The 21,070-nt window shown below is 39.9% G+C and overlaps 1 protein-coding gene and 1 long non-coding RNA gene across 23 annotated transcripts in view; one reads left to right on the forward strand and one right to left on the reverse strand.

Moving 5' to 3' along the window:
• Positions 1–3,070: 3,070 nt before the first annotated feature.
• Positions 3,071–8,171, reverse strand: 2310010J17Rik (RIKEN cDNA 2310010J17 gene). 2 transcript variants are annotated; one of them, NR_046006.1, is made up of 4 exons: positions 7,611–7,709; positions 5,832–5,891; positions 5,163–5,279; positions 3,071–3,267 (listed from the first exon to the last, which is right to left on the reverse strand). It is a non-coding gene; the product is annotated as an RIKEN cDNA 2310010J17 gene (long non-coding RNA). The 2 variants fall into 2 exon arrangements; NR_046007.1 differs by lacking the exons at positions 5,832–5,891; positions 7,611–7,709 and adding an exon at positions 8,107–8,171.
• Positions 8,172–8,426: 255 nt separating this feature from the next.
• The window catches only part of Picalm (phosphatidylinositol binding clathrin assembly protein), a 79,256-nt gene continuing 66,612 nt past the window's right edge, over positions 8,427–21,070 (forward strand). For 7 of the 21 annotated variants that reach the window (NM_146194.5, NM_001252521.2, NM_001252520.2 and 4 more), the window contains exon 1: positions 8,448–8,937. In NM_146194.5, coding sequence (NP_666306.2) covers positions 8,808–8,937 — 130 coding nt within the window. In that variant the 5' untranslated portion in view covers positions 8,448–8,807. Of the gene's footprint in view, positions 8,938–21,070 lie in introns of all 21 variants that reach the window. The other 14 variants (XM_006507597.4, XM_006507595.4, XM_030242474.1 and 11 more) reach the window with 5 other exon arrangements.

Consider the following 21,070-nt stretch of genomic DNA (forward strand, 5'->3'; position numbering starts at 1 on the left):
GGAGGGGTGTCTCAGAAGTCGTAGCCTGGTACTGAAGGCCTGGGGGGTTCCAAGAGAACATCTGGAGTCTAGTATCAGTGGAGCAGAAGTAGCTAGACAGGCAGAACAGTGAGAATTTTCAGAGTAGGGAAACTATTCTGTGTACTATAAGATTCAGGTTATCATATACTCATCAAAATCTATAGAATGTGCACCACCAAGAGTGGAGCCTAATGCAAACTCTGCGTGTTGGGTAATAATGATATATCAGTGACATTTATTGTCAACATGCATATGTTGTCACAGTGGGGGAGGTTGTACAAGTGTGGGGGTACTTTTCCCCCATATAGGAAACCAGCGTTTCTTGCTCAAATTTTCTGTGAACCTAAAATGTCTTTAAAAAATCAATACAGTTTACTTGATGGGATAGACATGGGGAGCCAAAGAGGAGATGGAAAAGGGTAGGTATAATCTTCATATATTTTATTAGTGTATGAAATTACCAAAGAATTTGAAAACACGTTAATGATGGTCATGGTGGGTCACAGCTGTAATTCCAGCACTTAAGAAATACAGATAGGAATACTGTTAAAATGAGTTTCAGGCCAGCCTGGGCTATGGGGTGAGAGCCAGTGTTAATAATCTAAAAGGTAAATAAGTAAAGTTTTAATAGGTGATATTGCATGTCATGGGTGATACAAAACTGATGCATTTTGCAAATTATTAGTGTATGCTTCATTTCTTACCCTCTCTTCTTTCAGTCAATATTCTCTGCAGTCTAAAACAAGTATCATAGTGTTCTGATACACAATTAATCCAGATTTGTAGTGTTATTTGATAAGCTGCAATTGTACATTTTTTTCATGGTAGTCATCTTAACTTCTCTAAGTATCAGGCTTTCTTGTTCTTTTGGTTGGATGCTCATTTGTAAATCATCCAATGTAACATTGACTGTGCGGCATTTCTGACTGAGAAGCATACATCTGGTAACATGTTACATTATCTGTCTAGAGAGCAAGATGAAATAAGACCTTAAAAGGCATTTCAAAGCCATAACCCTATATTAAAAAGAAAGACAATAAAACTATGTGCTATAACCTATCTAAACCTTAAAAAAAAAAAGAAAGAAAGAAAAGAAAAGAAAAAGGAATCAAGGACATGTATATTTTCTCTTTTTAAAATCTGGGTAGCCATCATTTAACCTTACCAGAACCTGAAGGATTAGCCCCATGTCTAGCCAGTGTCAAGGTTACAGTCTCAGGAACACCCTGAGTTAAGGGCAACAGGGTCTATTAGCAAAGAAGGGGATTATTCCAGAGGAAGGGGATAAAATAGCCAAGATGATAGACAAGCAAGAGCAAGAGGCTAAGTATGCAAGAAGAATGTGATGCTCTGTGGGGTCTTGTTCCAACATTCTTCCATGGGAAGAACCCTCTTCATACAGTCATCACCAATAGTTCCCACTGGGCAGGTATCTATTCATATTATCTGAGTTCTCAACATGCCATATAAAGTCCTTAATATACTGGCAATATCCCTGAGGTCAACTCCTAAGATTCTATTTCTTCTTTTTCTTCTCTGGCCACACTAGTCTTCTATAATGTAAACAAGTTCAATTTGTTCTTAGCTGAAACTCTACTTATTTATTGTTCCCTTTATATGAAGTGATCATTCCTTCCCTTCCCCCAATACCTTTCCCTCTTTTGTACCCTTTTTTGCTCTTTCAGTTTTTGACAAAAACTCATTCTTTAGATGGCCTCAAACTCTTGGCAATATTCCTGCTTTTGCCTTCATGGTGGGGTTATAAGCTTGAGCCACCACAATGGGCATTCAAGTCAAGGATCACCTTAGGAAAGCTTCAAATTGGAGTCCTATTCTTCTATTTGTGTTTTAACAGATAGTATATATTTGTTGGACAACATAATGGGGTTCACTGATCCTTCTCTACACATACTGACCATGCTCACTGCTGACTACTGCTCCAATCCTCTCTGCATTTGTTTTGTAAGTGATGGACACTTGGCTGGGTATAGATGGAACCTTAGTGTACATTTTGATTTGTGCTTCTATGATGGCTAAGGATGTTAACACATTTATTTCAAATTTGTACTTTGAGAACTATGTGCTAAATTCATTTGCCAAGTTATTGATTGTACAATTTGTTACTAGTGTTTAACTAGTGATTCCTTATGTAGTCTAGATATTAATTCCACACTTGATGTACAGTTGACAAAGATCTCCCCATCTGTTAGTAATCTCTTTATTCTACTAATCAATGTAATGTGTGATGCAGAAGATTTTAAACGTGATGTGATGCCGCTGTCAATCTTGGTATTCTTTCTTGAGCAACTGAAGTACTTTTTGGTACTTGCCTGTAGGTACCTATGTGTTTTATGTGTTTTATTGCTGTGACAGAATAGCCGACAAAAGACCTTAAAGCAGGAGGGCTTTATTTGGGCTATAGTTTCATCTGCCACTGAGTCTATCACTGCAGGAACATGATGGCGACAGGAACTAGAGGCAGCTGGTCACATTGTATCCACAGTCAGGAAGCAGAGCCATGAACGCTGTTGCCATGCCCCCTTTCTGTTTTATTCAGGCAGAGACAGACCCCAGACCATGGAACCTGGCTCACATTTAGAATAGTCTTCCCCACTTCAATTAACCAATCCTAGAAACTCTTCACAGACGTGATCAGAGAATTATTTCCATGGTGATTTTAAATCTTGTCAAGTTGACAGTCAAGATTAAGTATCACAACTAGGAAAAAGCATAACCAAGGAAGACCTCTATAATAAAAACCTTTAAAGCAATGAAGAAAAAAAACTGAAGACACTAGAAGATAGATAAAAAACTCCCACGTTCTGAATTGGCAGAATTAATACTGTAAAAGCGATTCAATGAAATCTCCACCATAATTCACTGCATTATTCACAGGAAGAAGAAAAAGAAAAACCCTAAAAATCATATAAAGCACAAGGGATCCGAATAACCAAACTACAATGCAGCAAGACCAGCAGAAGCTTTGGAGCTCAAGCTAGATTACAGAGCCGAGCGTCAGACATTTTAGATAGCGGTTTGAAAGATTTCAGTCATTCTTTTTTTATTTTTATGGAAAATAGATTTCTCTCTCATACAAGTCACTCTTTAACAAAGCAAATACACTACTCTAGGTGTTCCTGGTCACACAGCTCTCCTAGGAAGCGCGTCTCCAATGACTCGTTTGTCAACCCCAGGTGTCTTCCACGTTGTGGTTTCAACTTCATAATTCTCTGAAGTCTTATTCATCTGGAAGTAGGAAAAGAATGTTGAACACATGTTAGAGGTTTTCAGGGCTCACTGCCCAAACCATCATCATTTTCTGTCTGTGTTCTTGGACAGACATCAGGCATTTGGCCCCAGCTAATCACGACGGTGGCCAGGAAACAGTCTAACTGTGTGCTTAAGGGAAGAAAGAAACCATTTGGTCATCAGATGTTTGTATCCTTGAAGTCATGAAGCTGGTTCAGAGTGAAGGAGATAATGCATGTTACATGCTTGGCACAGAACAAGTAATCAACACTCGAATGTTATTATTACCATCACAAATATGAATGCCGAGAGCTTGAATTAGTCTCCTTCAATTGAACCACAGTCCTTGCTGGAGTTCTCTGTTACAAAGAAAAGTAGGTTATATAAGGCAATCTCTTACTCATTTGGCTGCATCATTAAGTAGAAGCAGCAGCTAAAGATAAGGGAGGAATGAGTTGCTGGATGTTCAGATCAACACAGTGCCACAGGGTTCTGATTTAGACAACAATGTCTGAGGAGAGTGAGAACAGGGAAGAAGTAGACTCTCCTTGCACCTCGAGATAGGTTTAAATGAAGTAGCAACTACACAAAACCTGGTCATTTCTTTCCACGGTCTTTTCCGTTCACTCTCTTTTTGACACAGGGTCTATGCAGGTCAGACTGACCTTGAGCTCTTAATTCCCAAGCTCTGGAATTACAGGCAAGTGCCACCATGCCAGGCCCACTTTCTTACTTTTAAGTCATAGACATTATCAGGAGCCTCAGGTCAAGCACACATTTTAATTCCCACTTATTTTCTCCTCTCTTCCTACTTCAAGATTTTTTTAAGGTCTAAGAACAGGCCAGGGATGATGGTACATGTCTGTAATCTTAACACTAAGAAGTCTGGAGCTAGAGGAACATGAGTTTGTGGCTAGCCTGGGCTAAATAGTAAGTTTAAGGCCATGTTGGGCTACAGAATAAGAGCTTATCTCAAAATAAGATCACAAAACATGGAAGCCTACAAATACAATCCTATCCTACCAGAGTCTAAGAATAGAAACCATGCTTATCGTGTACATTATAATATTATAATATCCAACACGACCTAGAATGCTGTCTACAGAGAAGATCTATTTGTTGAGTGAATTTAATTTATATTGTCAGTTGCTTCAATTATTGACTAAATGGTCTATATATAGTAATAGAAAAAAAATGAGTTCCTAAATCTTGTTTCTGACACTTAGAATCTGTGGAACTTAGGGAGGTTACTTTATTGGGCTTGTTTGTATTGCTGTATTAGATAAGTACAATACGTTTTGCAATTATTATAAGAATTACATGAAAAAGTTTTGTTGTATTTGTAGTTGATAGAAGGCATTAAACACTGTTTATTCTTCCTCCTGGACTCCAGGACTCTCTCCAACACACAAACACACACACACACACACACACACACACATTTATATTTAGTGGGGACTAACATATGCTATTTACACAGTTTGGGGACTGTTCATTGTAAATCAAACTTGCCTTCAAGTTGGACTGAAATAGAGAACTGATAGTTTGTACAGAACTATTGAGTTCATCATTAGACCAGGATAGAGCATTTAAATTTGTGCCTGACCCACAGTAAATGTTCAATACATAGTTTTTGAAAGAATGGATTAATAAAATACTGAGTAAGGATGATGCCTCAGACAGATATTATAGGATAATTATACAATGGACACAATATATTAATAGAAACTCGGGAAGATTTTATCAAATGGAAGATTTGCAGTGATGGTCTATTTAAATAAGTTGTGTTTTCATTCATGCACCCAACTATCATTACGCTGTAAATTTGATGTAACGAGGATATGTATCAGTTGCTTTTTTTATCACTAAGACAAAATACCCGACTGAAGTACCTCATAAAAGGACTGTCGTTCCTGGTTTCAGCATGTCTCAGCCCATTCATCAGTAGTGGGGAGATACGTAGAGTGGCACTGTGTTCGTGGGAACATGTAGCAGAGCTCGTAACATGACTGATCAAACAGAAAGCACACAGCAGGACCAGAAGGAGTAGGTTAGGTTATAACCCTCAAAGGAATACCTCCTAGGGCCTACCTCCATCATACAGGCCCCATAACCTCCCAAAATAGTACTACCAATTCAGGACCAGGTATTTATTTATTTTAAAAAGTTTATAATTTAAAAATTATTTATAGGGACCCATGTGTCTGTGTGTGTGTGTGTGTGTGTATATATATATATATATATATATATATATATATATATATATATATATGCATTTGTCTTCAAAGGCCAGGAGAGAACACTACATCCCCTGGAGCTGGAATTTGAGATGGCTATGATTTAACCCAGTTCCTGGGAACTGAACTCAGGTTCGCAGCAAGAACAGCAAATGTTCTTAACACTGGGCCCTCTCTACAGCCCCAGGAATAGGCACATGATTCTGTAGGAGGCAGTCTAGATTGAAACCACAAGCCTCTCTTTTTTCCCTCCCCATGTTAGTGCAGTAAAGCAATTGAAGAAGTAAATACAGAATACAATCAGTAGCAAAAGGAGATTCATACCCATTAGGATGTACACCAAAATGGTATTTCTAAGTGTAGTAGGCAGCATACAGTAGGAAACTAGAAAGAGATGAGGTCCAGTAAGTAGTTAGGTCAGGGGTAGATCCTAAAGAGTCCTGTTTCCATGGCACAGAGACCTGAAGCTTCTAGGACAGTGACAGTGGAGCTTGCTTTACTTTTTGTTGCTATAGCAGAAGACTGCAGATTGGATAATTTTTGTTTGTTTTTTGAGACACGGTATCCTTACATAGCCCTGGCTCTCCTGAAACTATGTTCAGGCTGGCTTCAACCTCACAGAGACCCACCTGTCTCTGCCTTCTAAGCACTGGACTTAAAGGTGCATTATCACCACCATAACCACCACCATCACCCCCATCAACACTACCACCACCACCACCATCACCACCATCATCACCACCTCCATTACCACTACCCATTACCATCACCATCACAACTACCACCACAACCAGCACCAGCTCTGACTGGGTAACTTTTTTGTTTTTGTTTTTCAAGACAGGGTTTCTCTGTGTAGATCAGGCTGGCCTCAAATTCAGAGATCAGCCTTCCTCTGCCTCCCAAGTGTTATAATTAAAGGCAAGTGCTGCTGCCACCACAACCCACAGAACTGGTTAATTTTTAATAAGCATACATTGATCAATTCTGGAGGCTAGGAGGTCCCCGAAATCAAGAGCTTGGTTATTTTAGAGCACAAGGCAAAGAGAAAGAGAAAAGAGTAGGAACTTCAAATACTTTTATAGTTAGTATTAATCCGTGTATGATTTAAATGCTTCCCATTAGGCCACATCTTAACACTCTTGAGGATTAAAATTCAACATATTAATTGGTGGTATGGGGGTAGGGCATGGGTGGGCACATTGTGGAGACACAATCTTTAGAGAGTTACTAGACAATTTTAGTGCAAAAACAATCCCACTATAGGTTCAGAAAATATTAACTGGATAGTTGGTTAAACAATGATAAAGAAATTAGCTAAGAAATTAGTAGAATAGTTTGAGAATAAAAGAAATTATAATGGATTAAAACTTGCACACACATGTGGGTCACGTGAACATGCATACATGAGTACACACCACAGACAAAAACCAACCAAACAAAAATTCCCGGTCATTCCACTGCCTGATAAACACAGGGTACCAAATTACAAATGGAATGCAGATGCACCAAAGGGAGTTTTACAGTTTTGTGAATTCTCAAGCTGGTGTGACAAGAATGAAACCTGCAGCCTTAATAAGAATTGTGAGTTCTTGCCAAAATCACCGTGCTTCAGAATGGCGTGTGAGATAGAAAGGGAATGTGAAGAGACCACAGAATTCCTCATACCACACACAATTTTAAACATCTATTAGCTTTTCATCCGTTGAGAGTTAACAGATTTAAGCGCAATATTCTAGATTTGGTTGGCAGATGGTGTACACAGATTTTGAGTACGCTCGAATCTCATTTGAAACTAGCAAGATTACATAGAACCATGATGGTAACTTAACATTCACAGAGAATTTAAAATTTATCCCTAACTCTTGAGTTAAATGTGGAGCACTAGTAACATTTAAAAAGGCTTTGTTCATAGATCTTCTGGATTTCATAGATCTAAGTCTCGGGATGTAATACTGGTCTAAAATGCCTACAGGGCAGAGTCAATATCTTTCCATGGAAATCTGGCTCACACAAGAGGAGAAAAGAGGCCAAAGGGAAGAAAGGCTAAACCAGGGGAGATCGCAGGTACTGATGTCTGACTCTGAATGGGACTTCTCCTTTTACCGAGCTGTCTCACTTCCTTCTATGGTGTGGACCTTTAATCTCGCTGGTTGTCAGCCTTGTAGGGTCAAGTTAATCACTGTTGACATCACCCTACTACTTCCCTTTTCAAATTCCACTGAAGCTATGTGTTTCCTGTCGTATTTGACACCGCAGAGAATGAATACCGGGCTGGCTTCTATCTAAATTTAGACTGGCAGGAACGTGGCGACTCTTAGTAAGTCGAGATAAACAAAACTAGGTGACGTTTCCAACACTCTCAAAGAAGACGAGGGGGTGAAAAAAAAAAAAAAAGCCCCAAAGCCCTGTTACTAAAAGGGAGAGCGGGGTGCATTTGAAGAGGCCTGTGTGTAGGCTCAGAAAGAGACTGGCTGGAGCCGTTTTCTTTAAGGCAGGAGGAGGGCCGTGGGGTCGGCGCCAAATTGAGCGAGGCGAAGCCCCGGAGCCCAGGCACCTCCAGTTCGGGGTGAAAACTACGCACAGGCAGCAGCTGCCTCACCTCTTTGTCAAGCCCACGGCGTCAGCCTCTGACACGAGGGCGGGCGTCCTCGCCTCCGGGGTGAAAGAGGGGCGCAGCGGGCCGCCCCTCCCCCCCGCCCCCCTACGACACGCGGGGCCCTGCCTCGGGCGACCTGTTGGCAGGGCGCGTCACGTGACGCGGCGGGCCGCGCCGTCCCCCGCGGGCGGGCCTCCTGTTGCGCCCGCCGGGCGGGTTCCACCACGTAGCGCGCGGGCGCCGCCCCGCTCTTCCCTCGCCGGAGCGAGGGAGGGGGGCGCGCCGGAGAGGAAAGGGAAGGGAGAAGGGGCGGGAGGAAGCGAGCAGGGGGCGGAACCCGAGTCACGTGACCTAGGGGCAGCCCGGAAAGCTCCGAGGAGGAGCCTGGCGCCGCCATTTTCCTGCAGCTGCCTGGCCCTCTTACCCGGTCGGGCTCCAGCTGACCAGGGAAGGGGTGGGCCGAGGCTGAGGCGCGGGACCCGGGAGTGGCCCCGACTTGGTGTGGGAGCCCGCCGGGGGAACACGCGAGCCGGGGCTCTCGGAGCGGGTGGCGGCGCGCGGCCCTGAGCCCCGCCCCAGGCCGGCAGGCGGGCGGGGAGCCGGTGGGGGTAGGGGGTGCGGTGGGGGGTGGGGACCCTCGGGCGCTTGGGGGTCCCAGGCCCCGCCGGCTGCGGAGCGGAAGGGGTGGCGGACGAGCCGCAGAGATGTCTGGCCAGAGCCTGACGGACCGAATCACCGCGGCCCAGCACAGTGTCACTGGCTCCGCGGTATCTAAGACAGTATGCAAGGCCACGACCCACGAGATCATGGGCCCCAAGAAAAAGCACCTGGACTGTGAGTGAAGACCCCCCGCATCCTCTCCCGACCCCTCTCCATCGTCCTCCTCTCTCTCTTGGGCTGCCTCTTCCCTCCCTGCGTCTTATCTGCACGATGGCTCCTGTGCCTGGTCGAGCTGTGTGTTCTTTTCTGCTCCCATCACACCTGCCTTTAACGGCCTCTGCTCTTCTCTCAAAAGAGAGAAAAAAAATGTGACAATCCATTGCGCCCCCAGAGATCCCCTGAGACCCTCGCCTCCTAGCCCCCGGCACCACCAAGCCCATCGCGCTCCACCAACTTGCCTCCCACCCAGCTCCTCACTCAGACTCCTCTCCCAGCTACTGCAGCCCCTTTTGCCCTTCCATCCCACCCGTCCCGTACCTCCTAGCAGCCGTCCGCTCAGTGATTCCCCGGCTAATGTCTCCAGGACTCAGGCTCACCGCCCCATTGTTCCATTAGCTTTTTAAAATTCCCTTTCCTTTCTTTTTTTTTTTTTTTTTTTTTTTCGTATTTCCGTACTAACTCTGCTTGGTGGGACCAGATTTCTGTCACTTCTCAGCTCTTGAAGTGTTTTTCCCCTCCTCCCATTTCTTTGTGGTTTCCTTTTCTACCTTTCTATCTACCTTTTCGGTCATCTTTGCCATTCTAGCTTCCGTTAAGTTCCTTTGACTTCTTGTCACCTCCTTCTTTCAATACTATGCCCAGTTACTCGGCTTTTATTCCATTTACGCTTGTGGGGAGTAGAAACAAAGGGATTCAGTGTGGTGTGGGGAAGGCTTTGTGGGAAGTTACTATTTTTATTTGCCATCATTATATTGTCTGAGTTTTGAAGTTGTGTGTTGTGCATGTTCTACCCCCCCCCCCCTTTTGTAATCCATATGAGGATATGGATAAGGGCTTTGCTGGTTTTGGTATCAGTTCCTGGAACTGTTAACATTGGTGGTTTGAATTTAGAAGCTTGAGTGTGATGTGTAGCGGTTCGAAATGGATCAATATATTTAAGTACAAATAATCAGGTTTGGAAACGTTTTAATTTATGCTAGCTGTATTTTGGATAACTATCTTGCTTAAGCGGCATAATGTAACTCCAGCATAAACTTAGGTACAGTTAATAGAGCGGACTCCTCCCAGTTGCTTTCTAACCTAGGAGCCACCTGTAAAACCACCTCCTTTTTCTTGTTGCTCCTTTGCCCTAGGGTACAAAGCTCAGTGGATCACTCAGTCCTTGAGTCAGTGGAATGTTTCAGGAAAAAATAGGGATATAGCAAGGATAGTAAATTCTCTTTTTAAATGACTCCCGGACACATTAGCCAAACTGACTTTCATCATACATGAAAGTTGCTTTGCCCTGTGAAGCAAGAGCGAGCTTGTCCTGAAAGGGAATTCGCTGTAAGGAATCTTGTTTCTCACTTGGACTTTGGCTGTGAGGTTTGCACTTGAAGAAAAAAAAAATACGGCGGTGTGAATTCTAAGACCCACTGGTCATGAAGTGCTGTTAGAACAAGTTGTTGCCACAGACAAAACCCATTATTCGTTGCGATTTGTTCCCTGGCTGTGGACGTTTCATAGAAGCCATCCTTTGGTTGGCTGTGGTACTTAGACAGGCTGCTTTTTAACTGACCCGATGTAGGAAAGTGGAAGGGATATTTAAATGGTGACTCCACTATAAACATTCTGTAGGGGATTGTGAATAAATTATAAATGGGTTTTGAAAAATATATACTTGGAGAGATGCTTTTGTTTACATTCTTTTGAAAGACTACCCATGGGATTCTTTTTTCCATGGTTCCGATTCCAGACTTGTGTCAAATTTGTCTGTGTAGCCCAAGCTGGCCTTGAACTTGGGACAGAGACCATAGTTCTTCCTCAGCCCTCCACAATGCTGGGTTGGTTCTGTGGTACAAAACCCTACTCTACTGTTTTTGTGTCAGTGCTGTTTGTGGGTTTTCATTTGTTTTTGTTGGTGTGAAGGGGGCGGAAGATACTTGGTAATCTGTGAAATGTTCTTTAACTCAAAGTGGTAAATCGCAGCAGAAACAGCATTGAAATGTTCTTTATAAGGGCTTCTCCAGCTGCAGCAATGCTTATCGAGAAGTGTTGCTAGAATGGGGGAGAACGTAGAAGATAGGTTGTTGGTTCTTTTTTTTTTTTTCTTCCTTTTTTCCCTTTTTTAGGTTAGAAGCAAAGGTGGTTTTTATCTAGTTAGTGACCTTTGTCAATATTATAGATTGGAACTAGTTGGTATTTAAGGATAACCTAACTTTTTCTCTGCTGTCTACAAACTCCCATACTTGTAGAGCTTGAGTATACTTGGTAATGTTTTTTAATATATGTTTAATATGTTTTTTAATATTAAAAATAAGGTGCCTCTTGTCTTTTTCTTAATGAGGTTTTTAAACGAACAATGATACTATTTTTCTTCTATTGTAAGCTGTTTTTCTCTAATACTTTAGAAAAATCTCATTGATGAATGGGTTCCAACCCTCCCTTCACACTTCAGCATGTTTTGAAAAGTTACCTAGAGACAAGTTTTGGTGTTAATCTCAGGCTATATGTAATAGAGAAATGCATCATTTCAAGTAATTTTTGCTCCTTTGAATAATTTTTGGCTCTTTAAGAATTTTTCTTAGTTTTGAAAGTTAGTTTTCTTATGCCTTTTAATATCTTCAACTACTAACGTCTCCTTCTTTGAACTGAGTAAGAAACAATTTCATCTTTAAAATGGTAGCATTTAACAAAAATATGCCTAGTAATTTGTCTCTCTCATCAATCCTTTAGCATGTGGAAGTGGCTTTTGTGTACTTCTGACAAGATTTTTCCATATTAGGAAGTGATTATTGTCCATAAATTTTGAGTCAATTCATATTACATTTAATGCTTACTGAAGACTTTTTGCTTATAAGTATTAATGCGTAACAGTATTTTAATGTTCCTACTGTTAAACTTGACAGATTTTCATTTAAATTCAGGCTTCTAATGGCCATTTATAATCAAGATAGAAGAGCACAACCCTTAAAATTTCAGATACAGCTATCTTCCCACCCAGATCCATAGCTGTTCAGATCCTTTGTATAAAGTGTATAGTGTTAGCACACAATCTACACACCCTCCCATATATCTTAAAAGCATTTCCACATTACTTTATACCTGTATGATGTAAATGCTCTGTAAACAGTTGTAGTGTATTGTCCAGGGAACAATGACAATAAAATGAGTAATTGAGATGTTTTTGATCTGATGTTGTGGGACCCATGTAAACAGAGGGCCAACTGTACTACCTGTATTAAAAGAAGAGAGCTGACATTCATCCTTTGTAGCGAGCTGTTCTGTTTGTAGTTAACCAAATGAATTCTAAAACGCTTTTTAAAAAGTGATTATATTTAAGGAGTGCTTTAATAACACAGTTGGTCACGCTGGGCACGCCTTTAATCCCAGCACTCTGGAGGCAGAGGCAGGCGGATTTCTGAGTTCAAGGCCAGCCTGGTCTACAGAGTGAGTTCCAGGACAGCCAGGGCTATACAGAGAAATCCTGTCTTGAAAAACCAACAAAACAAGACAAAACAAAAAACATAGTTGGTCAATCATGTTTTCTTAAGTTTGCTGTATATCTCTCTTATGTGGATAATTTTGGAAAGCATCTTTTAGTTTAAAGGTGAGAAATGAAACACTTCATGGTGACTAGGCTATTTTCTCATGTTTTGAACGCTTAGGTTGGCCTGGAAAACTATGTATCCTGTGTTGGCCTTGAACCCACAGTCTTGCCTGAGATGGGATTGATGACAAGCATGTACCTCCATGACTGCTTGCAGAACATTTTCATGAAATACATTGATATCTGAAAATACTTTGTAAAAATTTTAGTTATCAAAATTGATTTAATTTACAATAAAAGGGATCGAGTCTAGGGCCTTATACATGCTGGGCAAATGTTCTACCACTGAGTTATATACTCAGCTCTTTTCTTTCTTTCTTTTTTTTCTTGAGACAGGATGGTCTTGAATTTTCTCTGTATCAAGACCTTGAACTTGATTCTGCCTTAGCTTTCTGTGTATTATGACCATAGGCCTGTGGCACCAGGCCCAGTGTTTTGCTGTAGTTTAAAAGTGTTTACTTTGATATTGACCATTATTTAGAATAGTAAAATGAAAGTTTACAATAATTCATAGAAAGTTGCACATTTATTTAGCTTCAAAGTGCTTAAGTTCACTTTTGTTTGTTTGTTTTTAGAAATCAAACAAGAAATAAAGCCTAAACGTTTCTTGGGGAGGAGTCCTTAGACTCCTGCTCCTTTGGTGGTTAAAGCGGCATTTCCGTTACTTTGTGTTCTGTTTCATTGTGTTCCTAGTTGAAGTGCTTTATATATTTCTTTAGAGAATTGGAATTTTGAGTATGACCTTTTAGAATTTTCTATGTTCATTATGTATATTGTTCTTTTCATGAAGAATTGTTCACTTTGTTTTGACTAGTGAATTTATTTAAAAACACATCCTGTCGTGCATTTGATATGTGTTTCATTCTGGATTTGTCCACCCTTTAGGTGGGTGGTAGGGTTCATGAACCGAAACTTTTGCATTAAAAATTAAATTTAGAGTTGTGATTTGCTGGATTTTTTTTGTCGTCATGCTAAGGATTTCTCATATATTTGTATGTAGTTGGTGGATAGTTTTTGGGCTTATGCCTTGTTTTTTTTATTCTTATTATTTTGAAACAGGGTCTCAGGTAGACCAGGCTAGCCTCAAGCTCACAATGTAAACTGGTGATGACCTTAACCTTCTAGTCCTCCTGCCTGTACTTCTCAAGTGCTAGGATTATGGGCATGTGCCACCATGACCTTAACTGATTTTCTTTTTTTGATGAATATTTTGGGTTTATTGTATGCTGGAGACATTTACATTTATTAACTACTATTTTGCTTTTAATAACTTAATGTGAGAGGCTTTGTTTCTGTACAAGCTCTCAGCCAGGAAGTGGTAGACTGGACATTGAGCTCAAGTCTAGGATTAGAGTATGCTAAGGTTTCAGTGACTTTTTACATAATTTTCTATCCCAGGAAATGAGTATTTCTTAGAGCACTATTCAGTTCATAGGGTCAAAGATTTCTCATATAGTTACATATTCCCACATGTCTTTTATTATCAAAAACTCTATTTAAATAAAGTGCTACTTGTGTATAAATGATAAACCTATTTTAATACATCACCCAAAGGAAGCAGTAACATTAGGATTCATTTTTGCTTTTGTACATTCTATAGGTTTGGGCAAATATCTGCATATATCCACTATTACATCGTCATAAAAAGTTAATTTGACTGTCCTGAAAAGTTTTGTGGTTTTCCAAAACCCCTTGAAGCCTCTGATCTTTTCTGTCTTCTCAGCTTTCCTGGTTTCAGAAGCCTTGTGATTGGATCTTCCATACACTAGTCTGTAACATTCCTAAAAGTCAGATTGTTTTCTTACTGCATTTTAAGAGGTGATTTTTGTTTTTGTTATTTGTATATTTTGGATAGTTGACTTTTCTCACATCTTTTCCAAATACTGTATCTGTGTCTAGTCTTTTTTGTCACTTGACAGTGTCTTCCAGAAAGCAGAAAACTTTAGTTTCAATGTAGTCTAGAGCAGCAGTTCTCACCTGTGGGTTGTGACCCCTTTAGGGGTTTGAATGATTTTCCCATAGGGGTCACATATCAGATATCCAGTATATCAGATATTTACATTATAATTAGTAACAGTATCAAAATTACAGTTATGAAGTAGTAATGAAGTAATTTATGGTTGGAGGTTACCACACCATGAGGAACTGTATTAAAGGGTTGTATGCAGCTTTAGAAAGGTTGGGAACCATTGGTCTAGACCATCACTCCTTGGATTATTCCTTTAGTGTTGTTTCTAAAATGTAATCACCAAACCCAAAGTCATTTGGATTACTCCCCATATTGTCTTCCCAAAACCTTGTTTTGTATTTTCCATCTGGTTTTGTAATAGTTTTGTGCATATTTCTGTGAAAGGTGTAAGGCCTGTGTCATTCAGTGGGCTCCTTTACATAGGTATGTTCACCTTTTCTCATTGCATAGACCTGGGCTCCTTTGTTAGCACCGATTCTTCAGGTATGAGCCAAGGACACCTGTGAATATCTATAACCTTCAGCAGGTTTGTGAGGTCAAAATTGAGTATCCATATTTTAAGGTACAACTTCCCTTCCCTATTCTGAGTTTCCCAGAAGCTTTGTGCTGTGTGATTATTGCAACAGGTTGAGTGTATTAGCAAACCATAAGAGCTTGACTCTTGTGGCTGGTGAGATCACTCAGCAGGTGAGAGCACTGACTGCTCTTCGGAAGGTCCTGAGTTCAAATCCCAGCAACCACATGGTGGCTCACAACCACCTGTAATGAGATCTGACGCCCTCTTCTGGTGTGTTTGAAGGCAGCTACAGTGTACTTATGTAGAATAATAAATCTTTGGGCTGGAGCAAGCAGGAACTGAGTGAGCGGAGTCAACTGGAGCGAGCAGAGGTCCTAAAAATTCAATTCCCAGCAACCACATGAAGGCTCTCAACCTTGAAGCTACAGTATACTCACATACAACCTGTACACAGCTACAGTGTACTTATACATAAAAGAAATACATAAATTTTTAAAGAAAAAAAAAAAAGAACTTGACCCTCTGTCAAAGACTTACAGAAACCAGTCTCTTCTGGTGCTGTTCTTCTAGATTTTAAATATAATTTTCATAAAACCTGTTAATACAATGAGTAGAGTTTGTTGTTTCTAAATGAATAAATTTAAAACTCAGTTTTAAGTTCTGACAGTAAATACTGACAGAAATCTCATAAAAAAATGTTGTTTAGAGTCCCAGTTTTTATGAGTTAAAGTACCAAGACTAAAAGACATACTTCTGGGAAGGCTATTAGGGAGGAGTAAAGGTTATTTCAGGAGGAACTTGATGTGCAAAAGATTTTTTAAAAAGATTTGTTATTTTTATTTATGTATGTCTGGGTCTGAATATAAATGCAGTGCCACAGAGGCCAGAGGCTTTGATTTCCTATTGAAGTCATGGTAATTGTAAGATGTCTGGAACTCTTACTGCTCTGAAAGAGCAATAAGCACTTTCTTTTTTTCTTTTAATTTTTTTTAATTAGGTATTTTCTTCATTTACGTTTCCAGTGCTATCTCAAAAGTCCCCCATACCCTCCCACCCCATACCCTCCCACCCCACTCCCACTTCTTGGCCCTGGTGTTCCCCTATACTGAGGCATATAAAGTCTGCAAGACCATTGGGCCTCTCTTTCCAGTGATGGCCGACTAGGCCATCTTCTGATACATATGCAGCTAGAGACACGAGCTCTGGGGTATTGGTTAGTTCATAATGTTGTTGCCCCTACAGGGTTGCAGATCCTTTCAGCTCCTTGGGTACTTTCTCTAGCTCCTCCAGTGGGGGCCCTGTGATCCATCCAATAGCTAACTAGCACTTTCTTTTTTAAAAACTATTTTACCACATATATTTTTTTTGTGGAATCTAAGCTCAGAATCTCATGTAAATGTTTCACCAAGTAAGCACTCTTAATCACTGAGCCAGCCATCTCTCCAACACATTTACTACCATTTATAAAACTTATGTTAGGGCAGACATAATTGTGTGGTTTATTTGAAAAGTTTTCTTTGTAGACTAGGGATTTCTGTTTCATTTTTGTGTCTTGGCTTTTTTGTATCCCTTCAGTAACATACTCAGCAGCTCTCTGAGTGTTCAGTAAATAGCGAGTGAGCATATATTTTCCTTTATAGATCAGACTAAATCATGAAAAGTCTGAGGAAACAGCAGAGAGATCTGTTTCAACACTCTGAGAGCGTTTCCTTATGACAGTTTACTTGTAGTAAAGTCAATTGTAGTTCTCTGATGGAACATCATTAAGACACTGTAACATCCTGCTGTGGGTTTCTTTGACCTCAGAAGCCCTTAAGAGAATTGTTTTAGTTTAGTTGTTGGTTGATGATGACAGAGTAACACTGTAGTTAGGAAAACTTTGATTATGACCGTTCAGTTTGAAGGCGGTATTAAAATGCATATCTTGAAGGCTGTTCTTGAAAGTAGAAGTGCAATTCTAACTATAAATAAAGTAGGACCTGATGTTTGAGTCTCTTCAAGGAGGTACTGATCACATTGGCCTCCAAGGTAACAACTATGTGGCAATGTCTCATCTATCTGCCTACCTATTAATTTATTTGATATAACAAAGGAGAAATAAACAGTTGTCAGATAGAAATGAAATAATTGTTTTAGAGTGAAATTTGAGGTAAGGATTAGGAGAGGTAGTGATGTTAGTAAAAATATCACTCTATCTGTAACCTTAAGTGTTTGCCAGGGATTGATGAAAAGTTTTCTCTGAAATCTGGGAATTCTAATCTTAGAAATGTGCTAGAAACTGTAGCAACAACTTATTACTTGAAAGAGTTGTAGGGGCCAAATATTCCTCAAGAATAGTTCTTCCAAGGAGTAGGTGAAGAAGAGAGGCATGTTTTGCAGTTGACTTTCCTTTCTACAGATCGCAGGTTTGCTTTGCAGGCGTCTTCACAGGATATGGTCAGTTGTTCTATTTTAGTGTATACTTGTATTGATTATGGATCTTACGTGACTATAATGGCAGTGTGTGTGTGTGTGTGTGTGTGTGGGTGGGTGGGTGGGTGGGTGGGTGGGAGAGAGAGAGAGAGAGAGAGAGAGAGAGAGAGAAAGATGGGGTGGGGAGAGAGGAATTAGATATAGTACTTCAAATAGTAGGGAATGTTTATATAGAGTATTGATAAAATTTTGATATACTTCAGGTATTTATTTAAAAAAATTTCATTTACTCATTAAGTAATTTAAAGTTATGTTTATATATAAATAGTTCTAAGGTGGCATGAAGGGGATTGTGAAGCAGTATGCTTCCCCCCAACCCCCACACCGTATGTATATATTTATGTTTCAGATATTGTATTTACGCATTTTAAGTTGAGAGAGAATTTTGTAACGGTTAAATTGAGACACAGTTCACATTGCCTACTGCTTACTGTTTCAAAGTGTTCAGTGGTGTGTGCTGTGTATTCATGATATGTAGGTGCCCATCACTATTATCTAGCTCTACAACATTTTCCATTCCCCTACTAAAAAAAATGTTAATAGTCATTCCAAGTTTCTTCAGCCCTCCCACAGCCAGGAATCTGTGTGTCTGCTCTAGGCATTTCATGTTAGTCACATCATAGTGTATGATCGCTTTGAAGGCTCATCCGTGCTATAGTAGTGACAGATTAAGAGAATCTAAAGAAGGTTGAAGGTCTTTTCTTTTCTTTTTTTTTTTTTTAAACTACCTTTTGTGCTCAACATAAAGTCCAGTTATACTACCTCAGTGTAATATGGAAATAGAATTTTTTTATGTTAACCTATAGTACTGGTTATAGTTTTTTGATGGATGAATGGAAATTATTTGTCTCAAGCATTCTATTCTCTCAGTTGGATGGATCACTTGATCAGTATGTTTTTAGATTGAGTTATGTTTTTTTTTAATTGCCTGGAGGTAAAACATCAATAAATAATGGTTTTGGTCATACAGAAATGTCTTGTACTGCCCTCTAATGATAACTTTTCATATCAAGGTTTGTTTTTGTTTTTTAGTAGTTCTTGTAATTATATGTATGGAAAGGATCCCCGTGTATCTTCTTTAAACATGTGAAATGTTTAAAATGCAGCATGGGACAAATAAGCAATAAAAGATGCTGACTGGGTCAAGTCAGGGTGAGGGTTTCCCTGAAGTAATAGTCAGTAGTGCTTTCGGATCTTACGAAATGAAGAGAGAGATTGCTAAAAGTAATAGTGTTTGCTCTGTTAATGATTTGTTTAAACAGTTTCTTTTCAGACTCAAGTACATTTTTTTTTCTTTTTTTTTTTCCATTTTTTATTAGGTATTTAGCTCATTTACATTTCCAATGCTATACCAAAAGTCCCCCATACCCACCCACCCCCACTCCCCTTAAGTACATTTTTATTCTGCTTTGAGAGTAAAGGAATGATGGAAACAGGGAAATAAATATTTGGATTTAGTTCATGGAAAACTAGGGCAGTTTGACACAAAAGTATTTATTCCAGAGTCTGCCTTTTGCTGGTGTATTTGATTTTAAACAGTTTGTCAGTAAAGTCCTTCAGCTTTCCTGCTTTCTAGGATTATGGGCTTATCTAGTTGTTAAAAATGGATTCTAGATAGTCACTGGTTTTAAATTTTTGGTTCTTTCCAATAGTTTGTATCTTGTGGTAGGATATAAGACTTTATTTACTAAATGCTTGTGTGCTGTGATATAAAGTATTAGTAAAAACATTTAAAGTGTAAAAGTACTAGAAGAACTGAAGGCTAGACCCTCAATATGCTGCTGTGAGTGGTGGTGGGAGTCTTCTGACTGCCTCAGCTGTATCCTTCCTCTCCTGATCTCCATGCTGGCTTAGAAGGCAGACTTGTGGGTTCATCCTTGAATGAGAGTATTTTTCCTGAAGAAGGGTCAGATGACAAAATGAGACTTATTTAGTGGCATTTTAATGAAAGTTTCTAGAAACGTTGATACTGAAAGAAAAAAGTTTTCTTTTGTGCACCGTTTTACTGTATCCTAGGCTGACCTGGAACCCAGCAGTCTTTCTCACCTCTTGGGATTACAGGTGTGAACTACTGCGCCTACCTTTGAGTTAATATTGAGCAGGACTTATGCCAGTCTTGAATAGAATGGGGGTGATCAAGGTTTAGGAAAGAGCATAGCAATGTGACTTTTTCCTTACCTTAAAAGGACCACGAGTGCTAAACAGTCAAGTAATTGAGGTACATGCATATAATTTGTGTGTGAAATTTCAAAGTAAGAGGTAGGAATTAAATCTAAAGGAGGTTGGTGACACACAGAGGAGGGGACCAGAACTTAAAGGATATATAGTGATTTTGCAGAAGGATAGAAAGTTCTTTTTAAACTAGCATATGCAGTGACATGAAGGTAAGAAAGAGCTTTATAGTGCTGGGGGAGGGTGGTAACTTACCTGGTACAAAGTCCTGGGTTTGGAGAAGTTGCTAGATGAGGCTGGATAGGAGCCCTTAAAGGTCTTGTTACTTTGGTAGGCTTTGTCTTCAACCTTCACTTCACAGACCTTCATCTTAGAGCGCCTCTCCCTTTACTGTTATTAGATGCCAGTGCCATGAAGCCAGGGAATGCTTTTGGGGGGCCTCTAAATTTATGAATGGATATAAACTCAATAGATGATAGTAAATTTTAAAGATTTTAGGAGGTTTTCTTTGATTTGATTTAACTATTTAGATACATTTGTAAACGGTCAGTCATTCTTAATGTTTTAAGAGCTGAGTCTAACAAATGAGGCTTATAGTTTGGTAGGAGTTAATAAACTTCTTAGTAATTATATATTGACTGTCTACTATTTATATGCCCAGGTTACTCTGTGGAGATTATTGGCAAATCTAGAAGTGAAATTGCTGACTGGGTCCTTAATATAGTAAGGAAAATGACATATACACATAATAGTATTACCAGGCAATCAAAGATAGATACTAATTCAGTGATACTTAGAATCAGAGGGGAGGCATTGCTTTTAATAGGTGAGGCAACTGGGCCTTCAGTGATGAGTAATGAGGAACAATAGGAATTCCGTGCAGCAGAAAAGAAGGTATAGACATGTAGGTAGGAAAACTGCAGCAGTGTTTATGTTAACAGGTGCTTTGTTGAGAAGTGGGATTCTAAGGGTCAAAATATAGCTGAAGTCATTGACTTAAGGCCAGATTGTGGAAGGAGTTGAATTTTAACAACACACTTTTCGTCAGAGGTTATTGCTCAGGAGTTTTGGTCAGATTGCACTGTTGTTGGAGCTACTGTGTCTTCTCTTTTGCCAGTCTGAAGATGGGAGCAGAAGGCTTTGCTTGCTTTGAAAGCTAAATGTTATCTTCTACTTTTGCTTACTACAAGTGTAAGCTACTAGATTGTGACCTCGAGCCTTCGTTTTTTGTTTCTTTGAGACAGAACTATGTAGCTGAAGTTGGCCTGCTAATTTTTATATTTAGCCCAGTCTGGCCTCAGACTCCTGAATATTGGAATTATAGGTGGCTCCTCTAAGCTAGACTATTTCGTTTTTAGACAGAGTTTTT

The sequence above is a fragment of the Mus musculus genome, chromosome 7 (genome assembly GCF_000001635.26).
Source record: "Mus musculus strain C57BL/6J chromosome 7, GRCm38.p6 C57BL/6J".
NCBI lineage: Eukaryota > Metazoa > Chordata > Mammalia > Rodentia > Muridae > Mus > Mus musculus.